Here is a 19,937-nt window from a genome sequence, read left to right as displayed (position 1 = left end):
ATAATACATGCTTATTTTTCACTTCTAGAAGGGGGGGGTCCTCAAACATTTTCAGAATTAATGCCATTAAGTTAATGTCTGGCTCCTAAATCTTTTTTTTTAAATAAAGATTTTATTTATTTTTAGACAGAGGGGAAGGGAGGAAGAGAGGGAGAGAAACAACGACTGGTTGCCTCTTGCATGCCGCAAACCAGAGACTTGGCCCGCAACACAGACCTGTGCCCTGACTCAAAGGGGCGACCTTTTGGTTCGCGGGAAGACACCCAACCCACTGAGCCACACTGGTCTGGGCTGGCTCCTAAATTTTTTCTCACTTAACATACCTTAAGTATCTTTTCCATATCATTACATAGAAACTGATCTCATTTCTTTTACAGGCAGGTATTTGCTGTGATCTTCCATTTGGATCATAACTTGAAATGTCCTAAATTTAATCACAATTTTCCAAACAAGAGACTTCCAGGAATCACTGAATTTCAAATATTCAAACTCTAAATATCTTTATTGAGTAAATTCTTTAAGGCTAATTGGGCACCCCCCCATGCCACCAAAAAAAATCCCAACAACAAATCTTTACACAATAAATCTGTATATGCAAATTCGGACCATTTAAACTATTCCTCCTTTAAGAAATTATCAAATCCCTAAGGTGGATGAGGAAATGGGCAGAAAATTCAAGTGTTCTAACTGCCTGGAGGATATATTCAATTCTGTTTCCTGGTAAAAACTCAATTACCTTAATAGATGTTAACAGATTTGGTGGTTGCTGAGGAAATTAAATTATATAGTGACATCCCACAAGCTTTGTTGTGGGTTACATGCTGAAGTCAACCATAGATTATCTCCCCAGGCAGTAGTTATTGAGTAAAAATAATTTTAGTGAATCAGAGGTAATTTTTCCAGGAATTTACGTGTTCCTAAGGATGTTTGTCCTCCTTTCCTAATATTTAGGCTTTTTTTCCCCCTTGTCTTTCCTCTCCTACTCCGATTCATTTCTATCTATCCATTTATACACTGGACTATATACAGGGTTGGGTACAAAGTAGGTTTACTGCGCTGAGCACGCAACAGTTTACCGTACTAGTATTTATTAATTAGTGTATTATTTTCCATACAAACAATTGTAAACCTACTTTTGCCCCACCTTGTATTATACTGACAAGATGTAGCAGTCTTTAATGTAAATGTGATCTATAAATGGATTCTTTATATGTTGCATGGTATTAAATTAACCCAGGATTTCTCAGCTTCAGCACTGTTGACACTCCAGGCTAGATAATAATTCCTGGGCATGGGAGGGCTGTCCTCATCACTGCTGGATGCTTAGCAGCATCTTCGGTCTTAACCTACTAGATGCCAGTAGCACACCCCCGCCAGTTGTGACAGTCAAAAATGTGTCCAGACACTGCCAAGTGCCCCCCGAGGAGGCACAAGTACCCCCGCCACCCCAGCTGAGAACTAATGAGTAAATCTCATTGTCTCTGGTTGGCGGGTAAGATTATGTCCCACTGTGCTTGCCTGTATTTGTTAATTTTCCTATAATGGGAATTTTTATTGTTTTAAAAAGGCAACAGAAGAAACAGAAGAAACAAATGAAAAAGAATGTATCAGCAGAGCTAAAAAGAACCTGAAGCCTAAAATTTTCCAGAAAGTACTTTGTGAAGAAAAAAATCGTCACCACAGCTAACAGTATGCCCTTTTGCAGGCCCCGATCCTAGGGCTCATGCAAGCAATTTAGTAAATGAGGATCAGCATGGAAAACAGGAAGAACAGAATAGAAAATGTGAGATTGCAAAATAAGAATATATTATTTAACACAAGTTTTTTTTGGTGTATCTATATGTAACTATGGTGATATAAAATGTACTTATTACTGTGGGTTCTTATGAAATGCTTTTGAAAATCAGATTTACAGTTACTGAATCTTTTCAGTTATTCCAACTTTTCCTTATTACAAATAGCCCGGAGTAGCAAAAGTTGGCTCAGAATGAGTTAAAATCAAACACCAGGGAGGGGGATCCTCAAAATTCTGAAAAGCAGACAAATAAAGAGACATGGAAATAAAGAACAAACAGTAACCAGAGGGGAGGGGGAGGGAGATAATAGGGGAAAGGAGGGGAAGGGTCATCAAGGAACATGTATAAAGGACCCATGGACAAAGCCAAAGGGGTAGAATTGGGGGTGGGAGGTGGGGGAAAGTGGTGATGGGACAATGGAGACAACTGTATTTGAACATTAATAAAAAGAAAAATAAATAAAATGGGAAACTAAAGCAAAACAAAACAAAATATATAAACATACAGCAAAATGATTACAACCTAAAAACCAGTGACCAGGGACATTGGCCAAATTGTTTCTTATTAAATGTAAGGTGACAGGCAAGATTTGTTCTCCCTTGTGTCCCCCCCCCCCGCCCCCGCCCCGTATCTACCCTTCTGCATTGTCCATTTCAAACATTAATGTAACCAAACCTCACTTATCCAGAATTTGTTCTAGCAGACTCCAATCAGGTTTACCTAAAAAAAAAATTAAAATATGCTGGCATAAAAGACTACAGCCTGGTTAACTTTCAACCCAATTTAAAAGTAAAGGGTTTAGGCTTAAAGGCTTTAACATAAGCAGTGGTCACTGCAAAGGAATTATAGGAGTTTGTCTAAGAGGATTTGTATCAAAATACTTTTTCCTGTTAAATGATATTTTATGTATTTGAAAGCATCTGTTTTATTTTTTTTATTTTATTTTTAGAGAGGGGAAAGGGAGAAGAAAGAGAGAGAGAGAGAAACATCAATGTGTGGTTGCCTCTCATGCCTCCACTACAGGGACCCCAACCCACAACCCAGGCATGTGGCCAGACTGGGAATTGAACCAGGGCCCCTGTGGTTTGCAGGCTGGCGGTCAATCCACTGAGCCACACCAACCAGGGCAGCATCTGTTTTAAAACAATGTAAGATTCTTGAGTTTCACTAGCATGTCCAAATATTCTTAATTACCAAGATCTTAATTAAAAAAAAAAAAAACACTAAAATTTATTAAAAGTTTTAAAAGACACGAGTTTTAAATATCTCAAGAAATACTTATTAAAATAATTTTAAATTACAAAAGATTTATTTTTTAAAGAAATCAGTTTGTCTATTAAGACTGTTACCTTGCAGTCCGACAGATTACTATTTCTACAAAGATACTGCATAGTATTAGGATAGATCATGTAGCCCCAGAACTAAAAGAAACCAGTTTCAGCAGCACTGTCTAGACGAGGCAGATTAACAATAGCAACTCCAGTAAATCCGTTCATAAAGAGGATCATATTGAAGTAGAAACAAATTCATGAGTGTAATGCTTGCTACCTCACTTATTTTCATTTCTCAGATTGCTTTAGTGAGAAACAACAGCAAAAGCAAACAAACCTCAAAAGGAAGGGCCCACACTTCAAAACGATGCTATTAGTATAAAAAAGAAAGGCTGATGCATCTCAGAAAGCACTGATCAACACCGTCATGCATCCACAGCTGAGGGTTAAAGCCCAAAGCCCAGTAGTTAACTACTTGATCTTCACAGAATCAAGTGAGGACTTGGTATCATCTCACGTGCAATAGTCTTTGCATAACACCCCATTGTATCCATGCCACAAAAATGGTAAATGTAGTAGTTACCAATAAATAAGTTGGGGCTCAAAGGGACTAAAGTCTTAAACTGTTCTTTATCATAAGATATCCTCAGACAAACCTCCCCATTCTTCATTCTGGCTCTATAAAATTAAGGAGCAAAGAAAAACTGTTAAGTGCCTTACTTCACAAAGAAAATACACTCTATATTCCTTTGTTATATATGTGTATAAAAGAAATCCAACTGCGACACTCCCCCTTGCACGCTCCCCCCCAAAAAAGACTAGCTGAAAATAGGTACTCAAGTGGTGTGTGGGGGGAGACGTGTTCCAACTACAGCAAAGAATGTCAGTTTAGTAATCTCAGCATGTTGCACTTTAATTTTTTACGAATCAAGTTAAGTATCAGTGGCATGTTAATAAAATGTTTTAAATTAAGACAAATATTAAAAATTGAATAATGGACAGATTTTTTCTGGGCTTTACCCTCAAATCTAATTATGTATTCATACAAACGAATACCAAAAAGAATAAAGAGTTCGATCTAGAAATGTCAAAACGAAAACCCTTGTTTACCAAGTAATTAAGTAAAATAAAAGATATCTTTACTACATAATCACTGTCTGATATTTTAATGATTATTGAGTAGACAGTTATGTTAAGGTCTCATTACTATTAGATGCTAATAGAAAATCTACTTTAGCAACTACTGTCTGCCCTGTTTGCTGATAAAATGAAGGATTACCTACAGAAAACAAGGATTACCTAAACAAACTACATGACATTTACACTAATGGGTAAAAGGGAAACTTGAAAGAAATTGTTCTGAAGAAAACAAACATTCTTAAGGATAGAAATGTATACTGTACAAATGTTAAAAGGCCTAAAATCAAAATCATTGTGTGATTTGCATGTATCTTTAAGCCAACAGATATTTTCATTATAAATTCAAAGCCACCTTTCAAGCAAAAAACCTGACACTGAAAAGAAAAATCACAAGACAGCTGACCCTTGAACAACCCAGTATACAGGTGATGGTGTCGGAGCCAGCAACACCATGCACCCGAAAATCTAAGTATAACTCCCCCAAAACAACTTAAGTTGTCCCTCAGTATCCTCGGGGAATTCATTCCAAGATCCCTGTGGATACCCCAGATCTGAGGATGGTCAAGTCCTTATTTAAAATGATGTAGTTTACTGCACACAGTCAGCCTCTGCAGCCAGACTCCCCATCGGAGGGTCGAAAATAGTACTGGTATTTATCGAAATAAAAAATCTGCGTTTAAGTGCACCTGCACAGTTCAAACCCACGTTGTTCAGGGTAAGCTGTACATGAAAAACTAGGTAAACATTAATTAACTAGAACTTTTACAAATTTAAGGCTGCATTTAGATAAGTATCTTTACAATTATATTTACAATTTTACCAGCAAAATCATTTCATGACAGAGACCAAGTGAATACTTATCCCAAATTATAAGACCAGAAAAGCTACTACAGATCTTGGTGTTTTGAAAAATCCAACAAAAAATAATTTGAAATACATGATTTATATCTATATATACAATTAAAAAATTCCAACTATGGATAATTTGGAAAATGAAAATTTCTAGTCCAAAAAGTAAAAGATGGCTATCAGCCTTAGGAAATCTATTCTGTTCAATACAAAGAAACCTCCAGGAGAACGACAGTTTTTTGTTTTTTTTTAACTATACTACTGAGAAACACAGAAGTTGGTATCTAAAACAGAATGTTAAAATACACATATCAACACAATACACAAGTAGGGGGTTGGGGAGCAGTAAGAGCAGTGTTTCAGATTTCACACAGCTCTGGGAGTCTCGGAGACCTGGGTTTGGAATCCTGGTTTTGCAACTGCTACCTAGGGCCTCACTGAGCCTCTACTTCCTTTGTTACAAAGGCTCTCATGATGCTTTCTCGGGGCATCCTGAAGATCAGCAAGGATGCCTCCTATCTAGGTGCTCAATAAACATTAGCTATCATCATAGTTCTCTTTTGTTGTCATGGTGTCCACACACGAACTTTTTTTAGTAGTTTGTGGGATGCTTTTTCTCGTCTTATCCCACCATCTATTATATGAACAAAATACTCAAATATTCTTCCAGAGGTGTAATCATGATTCATGTATCAACTTATAAATAAATGCGTCTTAGGAAACAAGTACCTTGTCATCCCCGGAGTTCATGTGACAGTGTGTTGGTGAATAACCTGAATAACAGGTTAGCCTGTTAACCTAAAGCCTTACTGCCACATACAGGCTAGCTTGGCTTCATAAAGGCCTGAACCTGCAATGTATTATAACTCCCTCTAAATTCATAAGGGACCAGCCACTTCTGCCTTCCGAGAACTAAATGGTTAAATTAAGAAAAATGGTTCACTCAGACCACTGAATAGAAAATGTCTTAATGTATTATCATTTTGGTTTATGTACAAAACAATGTAAAGGTAGTCACTGATGAGATATAGGGCCAAAGCTCTCTTCTAAAAACAAGGAACTGTTATGAATGGTCAATTTTTTTAAACTAGTGTGAGATAAGATCAGAATCATAGATATCCTATGATTCTCTCTCCATTCCTACCTTCCCAGCTAAAGATATAAAAATACTACTCCAAAAAGGGAGACATTACTTACTATGATAATACTTCAATAGCAGGAGTATACACACACACACACAGTATCTCACAAATAAATATGAACCTGTAGTAACTTTTCTATCCCCTAGCACATTAAATACTCACAATACATGCTATGAAGTGAACTCAGCATGTTTGTCATACTACAAAGCCTACCAAATTCCCCAGTAGTTTTTTCTTTTCTTTTTAATCTTCACCTGATGGCATTTTTCTCATTGCTTTTAGAGAGGAAGGGAGAGAGAAGAATAGAAAGACAGATCCATGTGAGAGAACCCAGGAACCAAGCCCACAACACAGGTATGTGCCCTGACTGGGAATCGAACCAGCAATCTTTGGCTTTGTAGGACGACACCCAGCCAATTGAGCCACATTGGTCAGAGCTCCCAGTCAAGTTTTCAAAGCAATCTAGACACAAGGAGATATCAGTAGTACCCTAAATATAACTCTCCAGAAAAAAAAAAAAACATTAAAATTAAAAGTTGAGCTTCAATACTTTTAGAAATGTTTTAAGGCAAATGCAATTAATTAGGAAATGAACTTGGAGGAAATACCAGGATCTGATAGAACAGACTATAATTCCACCATAATGCAATATAAAAGTGATCCAGGGAAGGGACAAATATGGAAAATTCCCAATTCCTGATTCTGCTTTTGACTTGATTTTTAGAAAAGTCTAATTAGTGAACAGCAAAACAAGGAGCTGATAACTTTAAAACCAACGTTACAGAGAGGACTATGAGCCTGTAGTCAGCCTATCTGATGTGTAAAAAAAATTCTCCCCAATGACATGTTTGCAATCAATTAATAAACCACCGCAGTAAACTACACATGCGGAAAAGGGGCTAAGCTCAATTCCCTGCTGAACAGCGAATGGCATCAGGGCAGCCAACAAAATGCTTCACCTTTGCAGGTACTTAACCATTGTCTTGGTAACTCAAGATCACTACATGTACAATGCACTCTCTCATAATTTATGGATGTATGGCCCAGATGATGTCATCCCAACTTTGAGCAATCCCTACAAGTGACCCAGTCAGTGAATATCGCAGAGGGATTACAGGCAGCACCTCCCTGTCCCTACAGAGGCCAATGGTTAAGAAGTTATAACAGAGAAGAGATGTACTCTTCTTCCCAACAGAAGTGCTAAAAAATTGGATTTAAACAAAACAAATGAATAAACAAAACAAAACAAAACATCCATACACATAGAGAACAGTTGATGACTGCCAAAGGGGAGGGATTTAAGGCTTCCTTTAATAAAATAAAAAAGCACTTACCTTAATGAAAACATACTATATTTTTTATATTGACTAGTCCCCCTTCTTATGCTATAAACTTTAATTAAAACAATTATCGCTAAAGCATAATTCAACTTGGTACCCGAAGTAAGGTATCATTAAGTTTTTAGAAAAAGGTAGCCTTATCTATGAAGCTTTAAATTTTAGAAATCAAAGGTATGGAGGCATCAAATATACAATTAACCCAGAAGAACTGCAGAAGTTAGAAAGGGAAGGAGGTTTATTAACGACTCTAGTGATATCAAGGGAATATAAGAATGTAATCAGTCATTTGACAGAACACGGTTTGTTACCTAAGATCAAGGAAAAGTGAAAATACCTTTTAGTTAGTTTTTCTAACACAAAACTAGAGGGTTCTACAAAAAGTATAATTATAACACTATTATTTGCTTGGTTACATTTGCACTTAATGGACATGAGGTGAAAATAAAATTGGGAATGAAAATGCCATAATCTTGGTCAACTCCTGATTATCTACATTAAGGAGAAAAGGAGTTATCTTACGTAATTCAGAACAATGGATGGAGAGTTCTCAAATTACCGTTAACTTTTGTTGAATCTTTGCCCTTTTTAAAGTAGTCTGTCCTCTAGAGATTTAGACTGTAGTGTTTTGGGGTCCAAAATGGACCATCAATAAATAAGACAGACCATCTTCAAAGTCAATGATCCATCCGTAGATAATGGAGTTGACGTGACTGACACATATTCCAATCAATAAACTGAACACGGACACCCCATGCCAAGCATGCTTCAGAGTAATTTCTGCAACTGTAAGAATGACGGAAGATGACTGACACTTCCGAAGAAGAGCAAAACATGCTAGTGTCTGGAGGACGCCAAGCTTACCTCCTGCAGTAGATCAGCCTGCTCAATTGCTTTAAGGACATTTTTCTTGGATGTCTCCTGAACTTCCCCTCCCAAAAGAAACTCATCCAAAATAAAATAAGCCTTCTCAAAATTAAAGATGATATCAAGTTCACACACCTGAAAAACAAACACAAAAATAATAATAACAAAAAGCAAAAGGTACCTCTCAACTATCAGGTAGTGAATAAATCTGACCAAAGTGAATCTATCTAAATTCTTTCCAAAAAGGGCAATCTTGCCAAGCATCACTGATTTAGTCAGCTGAATTTTCAAATGTCAAGTACTTGAAAACACAATGCCCTCACACTAAGACCCAACCGCACAAGCTCCCAACACATACCTTTTCTACCCATAAAAACGGATCTTTGAAAATACCTCCTTCCTGGGTAGTGAGATTATAACTGCCAACAAAATCTAAAATCTAGAATATTACGCTTTACAGTTGGACTCCTTTCTATTCCACTATTTTGAACCTCGCTCTCGCCACCATAATTAAATGCGTAGGTCTGTGAGGTCAAGCAATTTTGGCAGTTAACCGATTGACTAGGCACGCTGACAAAAAATAGTCACTCTTTCCCCCTCCCACAGTTAATTTCAAATAGCCAGAATCCAAGACAATCACATAATAAACTTGTTATAGAAAAAATTTAAACAACAAAACTGTGGCACTCAATTCCCTAAAACAAAATATTACTCACACTGCCAAAATACTTGTCAAGTAATTCCACATAACGATGAATTATTTCCAGGGTAATGAGTTCATTGTCCTGATCCTCAATAGCACAGCAAAAATACAGACTAGCGTATCTGAAACAAAAAGCAAACGTGAAAAACATTTTACCCTATAATCATGGTTCCTTAAATATATTTTCATATCCTCTTGTGAAAGACACCATGTTTATACAATTGATTTCCTTTTTTTCAACAGTACAGATCATTTTTCTCCTAGGTTACAAAAGCAATAAACGTATAAGAGAAATTTAGAAAAACATAGGCAAGCAAAAAAGAAAAAAAATCATTCAATCATACATCTAGAAAGAGTAACTATTCTTCCTTTCTATAGATTCTAAAACATAAATGACTCAGGTTGTTCTGATGCTTCATTAAAATAAAATGCACTGTATGACTAATTCAAACTACAAGTAAACAAAGAAAATAAACTCTCTAACTGAAGGAGTTATCGAAAGTATTGTCAACATGAAGTCAATGTTCTAGAATGTTTTATTGAAGTGTAATATACACACAAAGAACAAGTCATAAATGTGTAGCTTCTTAAAAAAAAAGAGTTTATGTATCCGTTTTTTAGAGAGGGGAAGGGAGGGAGAAAGAAAGGAAACCTCACTGTATGGTTGCCTCTTGTGCGTCCCCCACCAGCGACCTGCCCTGCAACCCAGGCATGTGCCCCTACTGGGAATCCAACTGGCTACCTCTTGGCTAGCAGGCCGGCACTCAATCCACTGAGCCACACCAGCCAGAGCAGCTTAATGAGTTTTCAAAGTGAGCCTAACTGTGTACCAGCACCCAGATCAAGAAGCAGATAATTGAGCCCTTGAAACCCCTTTCCTAGCCTCTCCAGGTCACAAACTCCCACCCTCACAGGGAATCAGTATCTTTTCTAACAGCATAAAACTGTTATTTTTAAAAAGGAGGCTTCTAGGATTGTGGAATAGACCCCAAGAAAAAAAACAACAGCTCCAAGTTATCATAGAAGGTAGAGGAAGAGAACAGAGGAAACAGACGCCTGGCCTCAAAATTTCCAAGTTCTACCCTGTTGAACTTTAGGTTCTCACCCTTCAAGAAGGAATAAGGTTGGAAAACTCCTATCCTCCTCCAAATTAGGATTTTAGCACACAGTGATACTTAACCAAAGAAAGCCAACATTTATTAATATACAACTGTTCAAATCATAGCAAATGGTGACCAGGTCCTTTGAGGAGTATTAAAAAAGCATTTTTAAATGATTTAAGTTTATTTAAGGCTTTTGGAAAAAAAATAAAAATCTCAGGCAGTCTAAACAAATTTCAGTTGAGATTGTAATTTTCACTGAGCATCTAAGTGATTTTTAGAAAACACAATGGGCAATTACTGCTCACAGCATTAACGTAAAATATTTAAACGCACACGATCTCGATTCAATGACTTCCTGTTCTTCAGTTTAAGAATAACGACTATTTACGTAACAATCTACTAATTTCAACACTATCAAAAACATTTCATCTGATCTGAGCTTTCCAACAGCAAGCACCACATCGTCCTTGCTTCCAGAAGACGAAGAGAGGCCCAAGAGTACAGGGCCTGCCAACTGGGACCAGCAATCCGGTCTTCAGACCTTCCCACCTACCACACCAACATCCCTTGTCAGACACAGCGTGACTTTTCGTCGTGTCCGTGCTACCTGACTTCTGTGTTTAGGAAGTTATTTAAAATGCTGAGTCCCCTGCAGTCCTAGAGAGGAGGCAGTTAAATGCATTCATTTATCAGGAAGAACACGACAGGGGACCACCTCCAGCTTTAGCGGAGAGCTTCCTCTTTCTCCCAGCACTAACTTGTTTTTGTTTATCTGTTTCAAAGGCAATGGAATATTACAACTCGCCATGCTCCCAGAGCCATGCTCACCAGAGAGAATTTTGAATTTGGGGAAATTGATACAAATGACATGTTATGATGCCCTGAATTAAGACAACTGAAGACTAAAGGTACTGATATTAAAAGTGGTAGATTAAAAACCAGACACAGCGAACATGAATAGAGTGCTAAATGATTCCATTAGAAAGAATTCACTAATAGTTTCAGGTAAAATTCCTTTTAAGGTTTTTTTGGTGTTTTTGTTTTTTCACTTGAATCAGTTTATTTTCTAAGCTTTAAAATGTACAAATTCTTTGCACCCCCACCCATGCAAAAATAGTAAAAGTGCAATATTTAAATCAATACAGTGTAAGTATTTGGCCAAAAGGACTTTTAAAACTAAATGTAGGGAGAGTGGTCGGGGGTAAATGCAGACAACTGTACTTGGACAACAATAAAATAATTTTTTTAAAAAACTAAATTTCATCAGGTAATACCCTACAGCTACCAGTATGTTGACAGTAGATAGGAATTTAAAACAAATCCAATCGGATCGAATCCACAATTAACTGAAGTTTTCATTTTATTCAGCTGTGAATAAAATAGCAGCCATTGTTTTATACAATGTACTACACAGCATCACCTTCAGAAGAAATGATCTGCCTAGTTTGTGCAAAACAAGAGCAGTTACCTTCTGTTAAAAAGATGTGAGCCTTTCAAACTTAGTTCTTTTTCGTTTGTCATAATTTCCAAATAAAGTACACAGCTCCAGCTCCCTATATGACTATGTCTTCCACGAAGACATCATATAGCCACTTACAGACATAATCTTTGGAACATTCTATAGGTTAAAAGGTGTTTCAAGTCTCGAGAATACACATTTGTTATTTTTTTCCTCCTTTTGTCTTGTTTGCTTCATACATCCATTGCATCAATTGGACTCAATGATTTAAAGATGTTTTCAATGTTACTGGTAAGTAATCGAATACTTGCATCATCCTTGTTCCTTATCCACCATACTGTCTCTTTAACTTACAAATAAACATCACTTAAACATTAGTCTAAGGTCCTCAATTATGAGTCATTCGGAAATAAATTTTAAGTATCACCAGGACTGATGTGTCTAAACACCAACCGGTAATATAGATATATACATATCTTAAAGCACATTATCTAAATGTTTGCACCAGCTCAAAATGGAAAAAGAGCCTTCAAATTAAATAAATTCTTCCTTGTAAGTGAACATCTACTTATCAGGATTATAAGATGGTACCTCTTTCCAAAGAGCTTAGGGAAGAAATAGAAGCATAATAAGAACAGGTAACATTCATTGAGTCCTCATCTTTTGTCTTTTACCATTTTAATTCTCACAACAACCCTTCCAGAGAGATATCATTATCACTTGCATTTAAGAAACCCAGGCTTAATTGAACAACCTCCCCAGGAAGTGATTTGACTCCAGAGCCCAAGTTTTCAATTAAAAACTACAGCCAGGAACTGTATTAAATAAAGTAATCCTGCACCTGGCAAAAATTAAAACATATTAAAAGCAGTATTTTAACAGGTTTGAATTGGGAGAGATAAAAACTGTTATACTGATTTAGTGAAAGATTACCAAGAGAATGTGAAGTTTACTCCCTATTTTTAGAAATGATTTTTAAAAATTGAATAACGAGTTCATTTTGTTCTCTTAGTGCATATTTGTAAGTCTAAACCTGAAGTAAAATTAATAGTAGACTAGTAAGAAGAAAGGTATGTTTGGTTATTTTTAGCAGAGCGGATTAAGGCCTACTCTAATTACTGGCACTCAGAGAACATCTGAAAGTTCCTATTCTTATATTCAAAACACATGACTTCTCCACAGTCAGCTAAATATCAGCTGACAGTGGGTGAATGTAGCTAAACTGTTCTCAATGCCCGAGGAGTCTTTAAAAATTCTTTTGTTGGTAAAGAAAATCAGTACAGTACTCTTTGACAAATTCTCAAGTTAGTAATTTGGAGATGCATGGATTTTTTTTATTTTAAGACTTTAATCCATTGCCTCTTCCGTAACATGCGGCTCAAATTAGGAAAAGCCTGCAGTGTTCTGTCTTCAAAGCATCTCAAGAACGTTTATATTAGAGATGAGGAAACAAAGGCCAAATGACTTGTTCCCAATCATAAAGCTAGCTAGTAGTACAAATGAAATAGAACTCAAGTCCCCAGACCGCGTTATTTTTTTTCAGCTATACTAATTTTATCCTCACTCCCCACCACTCCCTCCGGCGAGGGAGATTGTTATGCAAAATGCTCAGGAGGGAGAAAAGTGGGAGAGGACGTGTGGAAGACTGGGCAGATCACTTGCTGATCTGGGGACAGCCAGAGTTCTAGTTCAGATTTCTCCGGAGCTAACTAAGCGGTAATTCTTTTACTTAAAAGATCTTCTCTTCCAGCTGGATAGGGATAGTCACCTGTTCACATCAACAAATAAATATATCCTTAGTACAACAGGTGAGATTTTCAATATGAAATGAGGGGATGCATGGGATGATTAAATTCTAACTTTTGTATGTGCATTTTTATGTCAACAAAGCTGGTTTTTTAAGTGCACCTTTTATTTATAGGGGCTTGATGCAAGTAGCAGCCAGGTTACATTAGCCTTTATAACCTTTAAAAGAAAAAACAATGGCCCAACAAGGGTGGGCCGAAAGCTGCATGTAGGAACACCAACTTGAGCTTTCTGTTCTTCCATTTAACAGGCCATTTCCTTCCGCTGCAGGAATCTCCATTCCTGGGATTCATTCCCTTGCTGGTATTTGCATCCTCCACACGGGGGACTCCTTCCCCTATCTAATAAGCTTAAGTTTCTCATACCTTTTTTTTTTTTTAAACCCTGTCCCCCACCCTAGGTCTACGGGTGGTTACCCCCTCTTCTGTCCTTCAGAGCAGAGCTCCCCAAACAATCTACACTTTCTGGTGGACTGTCTTCACCTCTTCACCATACTTCTTTGAGAGTTCTGACTACTATTCTACTGAAAATGTTCCCACACAGGGCATTTTATGAAATGCTCACGGTAAAAATCTCATCGATTCTTTCTTCACTTTAATTGGACTTTATGTAACACTTGGCACTGGTGACTCTCTCCTCTTCCCCATGTTACTCACCCCTGTATGCTTACCTTCTCCCCCTTTTCTTCCATCTTTCACCTGCGTGATCTAACACAGTATGCCTAATTTCCCCCCAGGCTTCCATGCCTATGCCTGCCGCAAGAAAACTAGGCATCTCATGGAAGTCACACAGGCATGTCTAATTCAACTTATCTACCACCTCACCATTCAGCCTGCCAGTGGAACCAGACATGTGGAATCCCTCCATTCCTCTCCTTCTGTCCTGCCCTCTCCACTTCTAGCAATGATGACCAAGTCTTATAAAATTTACCTGGGGAGCAGCTCTTCCCCACCCCTCCACCCCCCACCAGCTGAGAACACGGCAAGAGGTCTTCCTTCAGGAACTCATTATAATGAGATCTCCAAACAGATCCCTCAGGATGCAGTCTCAGCCCCTCCCCACCCATCCTCTCCAATTACAAAGATCTGTTAAGACAAATCTGTTCTTTTTCCATCCCTGCTTAAATCCTTTGTTTCTATGCTTAAAATCTGAGATGTGGCTCCTAAATCTGTTACTAACTAGCATATGACCTTGGACAAGTCACTTCCTCCCAAATTCTTGGTTGGTTTGTTCTTTTTTTAAAAACAAATTTGAAGTCTGATTAACAGTAGTGATTTTCAAACTCAGGAACCACCTCCTATGCAGAGGGTAGAGGCCAGGTGAGCAGGGGCACAGGAGTCCACTCTGTATTTCACAAGAGCAACCTCACTTCCACTTGTTTCATTCAAGGTTCTATTCCTTGGGGCAGAAAGCATTTTTTGAAAAATCACCTGAAAAGGAATATAATGTTATATACCAATTTTACCTCAATTTTTAAAAAGTCACTTAAATCACTTAACTCGATATTTTAAGACATCTCCCAGCTCTAAAATGCTATGACTTTTCTCATCAAGTACTAAACCAGACACTGGATACAAAATCAGACAAACATGACTAAATTCACTTTATTGGAAACAGGAGTCTACAGTCTTTTTAAAATTTCCAATATCCTATAAACCTCCATTACTTCCTCTGCTATTTCCCCCACAAAATACACCATCCATGACGCACACTTCGAGTGGAATACAGGAGAGCTGAGGTAAAACCTGGATTTCTCTGCAACCCTCTTGGCAGCACACATTGTTAGTTCGCTACACATCCCCCACAGAAGAGAATTTTTCACATGCAGAAACTGTGAAATCGTATGTTAAAAACTGAATGTTATTCCTAAAGGTACAGAAATGGGTAAAAAAAAAACCCAACAAAGTAAATATATTTCTTTTAAGATGAGTAGCATGATCTTGAGAAATTTATTTAAGGTAGTAAAAACTTCAGATACTAATTCAGATCTATGGCATTTTTACAAAAGCTTAGTGCTCATCTAAAATTTTTAAAATCGATTCTCGGCAAAATTATCAGATCTAATCACACCACCACCATAGCAACAAGTGTACGTCAAATTAATAAGCACTACAACAGATCCTGTATACACACAAAAATGGTCTATGTATTCAAGGTGTTTATAAGTGGGTGAGATTCTAAAAGTCAAATAAAAGGCATGCCATTTGTCAGTCATTTACAGATTTTTGGGGATGGGGTGGGGGGGACTGCTTGTCTAAATTCAGGGAATTACTCACACATTTTAAAATACTGATCCTAATTTCCCTTGCAAAGGAATGAATTCTTTGAATTTTTCTAGAAAGGTGAAGCCATTAATTATATAATTAGTTGTAAAACAACTTCCTGATTTTATCACAAAACTGGGTAATCAATCAAAGGAAGTTATTTAAAAAATACAAAGCTTTATCTTAAAACCTTTATCATCCATATCTTTGTTAATCATGACCTACAAATGTTCTCTCTCAAAAGTCTGCAATTTCTACATTAGAAATGACCAAACAGTTGCTTCTGTTATTTCACCTTTCTGAAAAAGAAAAATTATACCTCTTGTAAACAATCTTCAGATCTCGCCACTCAAGAAAGCTGCACATTTTAGGTTTCCGTGCTAAAACAGTTTGAACAAGTTCCCTTGTGATCTTTTTCTTCTCTTTGTCTGATAATGGGACATACCACTTCTGCAGTCGAAGCTTTCCCTGACGACTAAAAAGCAACATAAACTGCATCTGTTAAGATAAACAGAATCAAAATTACACGTAATACTTTGACACAATCAAGTTAGGATTAAGAGAGTATGTCTCACAGTGAAGCTTGAGGGGGGGGGCACGGCGTTTAAATGACCAATGATTAGTGGCCATCAATATTTCTATGCCAGCTAAAATAGCAGGGCATTCTTGTAGAATGAGCTTCCCACCGGATGCAAATCTCCCCACCCCACCCAGTTCCATGGACGTTTGGAGTCTGCAGAACAAAAAGAAAAACAGGCATTAAGTTGAAATGAAAATCTTCAGGTAAAAGAAAGACAACTCTTGCAATTTAAGAAACTGTTGTCCATCTGTGCTACACATTCCACACTCTCTATATGCATCAAAAAAGAATTGTTAACACCAACTGGTTTAGGTACATTTGAAAGAAACAGAAGACCTGCTATTTTTCACCCTGAGGCTGTTCTTGTCCCAGGAAGAACTACTTGTAGGCAGGCTGCTATCACTTAGAATGCTCTCTTCAGTTGATGCTAACATATTTTTTTCAACTACAGTTTGCATTCAATATTATTTTCATACTTACATATTTTAAGTAAAAGATCTGAAATATTAACCAAAAAATCCCATAAACGCATATTTTTCTCAACAAAAGCCTAATTTTTAAGTATCTCTTCTCATCTGACTTTAAAAAAATTCCAACACAAACATGCACACAATAAAGTGGTAATGTATTATGAGAATATTAACCTTTAAAAAGCCAAATTAAGAGCTACACACATTCAGAGGCATTACACAAAACACTTCATTTAAAATTTAAAAAAATAGCATTTACAGATGGAGTGGATGCTGAATTCTAGGGTATTTTTTACACTTACACTATTTTGTATACACTTATTTGGAATCTGCTAATCTGCTGATTAGTCTACATGTTTGGTTTTCAAGAAAAGCTTCTTGTAATTCCACTGGTCTTAAGTGCAAACCAATAAGCATTGTTTCTACGAAGGTAGTTTAAATGTGGAATTCACACAGGTATTTTTTTTTCTCTTAACTATAGTTCCTTTAATAATGTTACTGCAAATAAGATTCCAGCCTGATTCTTGATATTCACCACACCATCTCGAATTTGAACATGGGGTAGGAGAATTGACACAACCAGTTTAGAATAAAACGGGCCCCACGTTTCGCTAAAAAAAAATTACTGCCACTTTTTGTACTACTCCAAACAGACATCAGCAAGGTATTTAGAAATTTATAATGCGGCAATTTTAAAATGGGCTCATCACACCCGACTTAAAACACTTGTACTGGCACAAAATTAACGAATACTATTCGTGGTATCTAAGTGCCTCCCATACAAGTCCTGTTAAGATAGCGGCATTCGAAGAGGACAGCAAGTAAAGCATCGACTGGACAACCTTTAATATAAGCCCATGCTACAACTTGGAAAAGAACAGACCCGTATTCCAGGAGCTTGGTGACCAGGAGGGGTGGGGGCTTGCTTTTGAAAGGAGTAGGGGCTTCAAGGCTGTCTGTATGGGCACGGTCCTATATACACCCCCCCCCCCACCACTTTCTAGCACGAACAAATAATTCACTCTTTAAAATACCGTAAATGATGCGCTAACGTGGGACAAATAGCAAGGCACAAGTATTCTCTCCCTCTTGTTAAAAACAATGCTTTGATTTTACCGCCAATCGCAGGGCACCTCAATTCCTCCAGACTAGTGTGAAAAACAACGGGCTCCGCCGCGGAGCAGGCTCGGGGCCAGCGGTCCCCCGTCCGGCCGTCTCCGCTGCCCCGCGGGGCCGCACTCCATCACCGATGCAGCCCCGGCGAGGTGACAGGCAAGGATCGGGGCAGACAATGGCATCCGCCGCCGAGCAGGGGGCGCCAAGGGTCCTCCGCCGCCGCCGCCGCCGCCGCCCCGGACCGCGGGCCCCTCCCGAAAATGCCCCGCAAAACTTGAGGGGATTCCCGGACCACAGGTGCCGCGGGACCGCCGCCGCGGAGTCCGGGGCTGTGACCCCCCGCATCCCGGGACGCGGACGCTGGGAGAAGTGAGTTGCGGGGCGCCGCGCCCCGCTGGCGGGCCGGGCGGACCCGGGGTGGGGTAGGGTCGTCCGGACGCGCGCGCGGGGGCCGGGGGGCGCGCCCCGCGCTCCCACCCCGCGGCCGGTCCCCGGCGCCCCAGCTCTCCCCTCGGGACTTACGGCGGCCGCGGGCCGCTGGTGCGGCAGAGCTTGGCCGGCGGAGGCGGAGGTTGAGGGGAAGCCCCTGTCGCAGCGCGGAGCAGCCGAAGCCGTGTTGCTGGCGGGGAGGGGACCCGGTGAGTGGAGCGAAGGCTCAGGCGGCTAGGGGAGGGCGAGTCGACAGACCCCGCCCCGGGGGCCGGCCGGAGGAGGAGCCGGGGATGCGGCGAGCGCAGGGGCGGGCCGGGCGACGCGCGGGAAGGCGCTCTGCCGTCGCCCACAGCACCGGAGCCGGCGCAGCTGACCGCCCAGTCCGAGGAAGCCGATTGGCCGGGTCTCTACCAAGAGGGGTGGTCTGGACCGGAAGCCAGGCCACGTGACCCGGAAGCGGCCGTGGCCGAAACCGGCGAGACTGCGCACTCCCGCGTGTGCTTTTGGGGTGCGCGCGGGCGGCTGCCCCAGCTATTCGGTGGCGGGAAGGCAGGGTTCCGTGGTGTCCTTTGTTGACCCCAGTGTGTGGGGTAAGCAAGATCTGGACCGCGAAGAGCCTAGTTCGAGCTCAGATAACTCCCGCGTCCCCAGAGGGTGGAACAGGGAGGCGTGACAGCCGGTGATGGTAATGAACGGAGAAGGAGTGCTGCAACTGTGGGGAAAACAAGTCAGCTCGTGCATGCCTTCAGAGGGCCTTCTGCAGTTACTCTGGCACTAAAGCTGTACAGAAGCCGGCCCCTGCTTCCCATCGCACTGCTACGTTCCTCAGACACTTTTCACCCCAGTCTGTGCAAGCGTCAGCCCTGCGCTTTCCTCTCCCATCCTCAGTGCTGTGGACCTGATGACTGACTGACTGCCCGTTCTCTGCGGAAAAGACCAGACAGCACCTCGTCTTCGAGATCCCGCTGCCTATACACGGAGACGCCCCCTTCCCCTGCCCAGCTGGGTTCCAGTTTAGCCTGGCTGACGACTTGCTCTGCCTGGCATGTCCTTCCTCTCAAATGTCACTTCTCTTAGGAAGCCTCACCCTCAACCCCCGTAAGAACGAATCCCGCTTTCACGCACATGCCCATTAAGCCTCTGTTTAGCTCATCTTGAATTTTATTCATTTTCCATCCTGACCTAGTACACTACCTGGTATATATAACAACAAATAAATGTGAGTTGACTGATAAGCACTATAAAATGATAGTTTTGTTAACAGCCTTAGTGCTGAGCATCGTGCCTAGCACATAATGGATGTCCATATATTTTTTTTTTGAATGAAAGAATGGGTGAATCATCTAGTTCGACTCATCTTTTACAGATGAGGAAAGAGGAGCCCCACGGGATTAAGTGGCCTTGTTTGAGCAAACACGGGTTTCTCATGCTAACTGCTATTCATTACCTAGGTTCTTACAAAAGAAGCTGGAAAATTGCTTTTGTTGAGTTACGCCCTTTTTGCAGAGGTTCCCAAACAGTCGCCAGAATTTTGTAATGGCCCAAAGTGAAAAAGAAATGCTAAGTTTTTCATGAAGCTAAATTTAATCAACCTAAAGGAAT

At 39.7% G+C, this 19,937-nt stretch overlaps 1 protein-coding gene across 5 annotated transcripts in view; it reads right to left on the bottom strand.

The window, feature by feature from the left end:
* Positions 1-18,584, bottom strand: part of AP1S2 (adaptor related protein complex 1 subunit sigma 2) — a 28,072-nt gene extending 9,488 nt beyond the window's left edge. For 4 of the 5 annotated variants that reach the window (XM_045856013.1, XM_045856014.1, XM_045856012.1 and 1 more), the window contains exons 1-4: positions 18,426-18,584; positions 16,057-16,235; positions 9,119-9,227; positions 8,400-8,537 (exon numbers count right to left, since the gene is read on the bottom strand). In XM_045856013.1, the coding sequence (XP_045711969.1) occupies positions 8,400-8,537; positions 9,119-9,227; positions 16,057-16,235 (426 nt within the window). In that variant the 5' untranslated portion in view covers positions 18,426-18,584. Of the gene's footprint in view, positions 1-3,650; positions 3,746-8,399; positions 8,538-9,118; positions 9,228-16,056; positions 16,236-18,425 lie in introns of all 5 variants that reach the window. The other variant, XR_006787682.1, reaches the window with a different exon arrangement.
* Positions 18,585-19,937: the final 1,353 nt, after the last annotated feature.

The sequence above is a fragment of the Phyllostomus hastatus genome, unplaced genomic scaffold, assembly GCF_019186645.2.
Source record: "Phyllostomus hastatus isolate PE091 unplaced genomic scaffold, TTU_PhHast_1.1 phas_scaffold_12, whole genome shotgun sequence".
NCBI classification, from domain to species: Eukaryota; Metazoa; Chordata; class Mammalia; order Chiroptera; family Phyllostomidae; genus Phyllostomus; species Phyllostomus hastatus.
The sequence above is the reverse complement of the archived record's forward strand: the minus strand, read 5'-3'. Positions and strand labels throughout refer to the sequence as shown.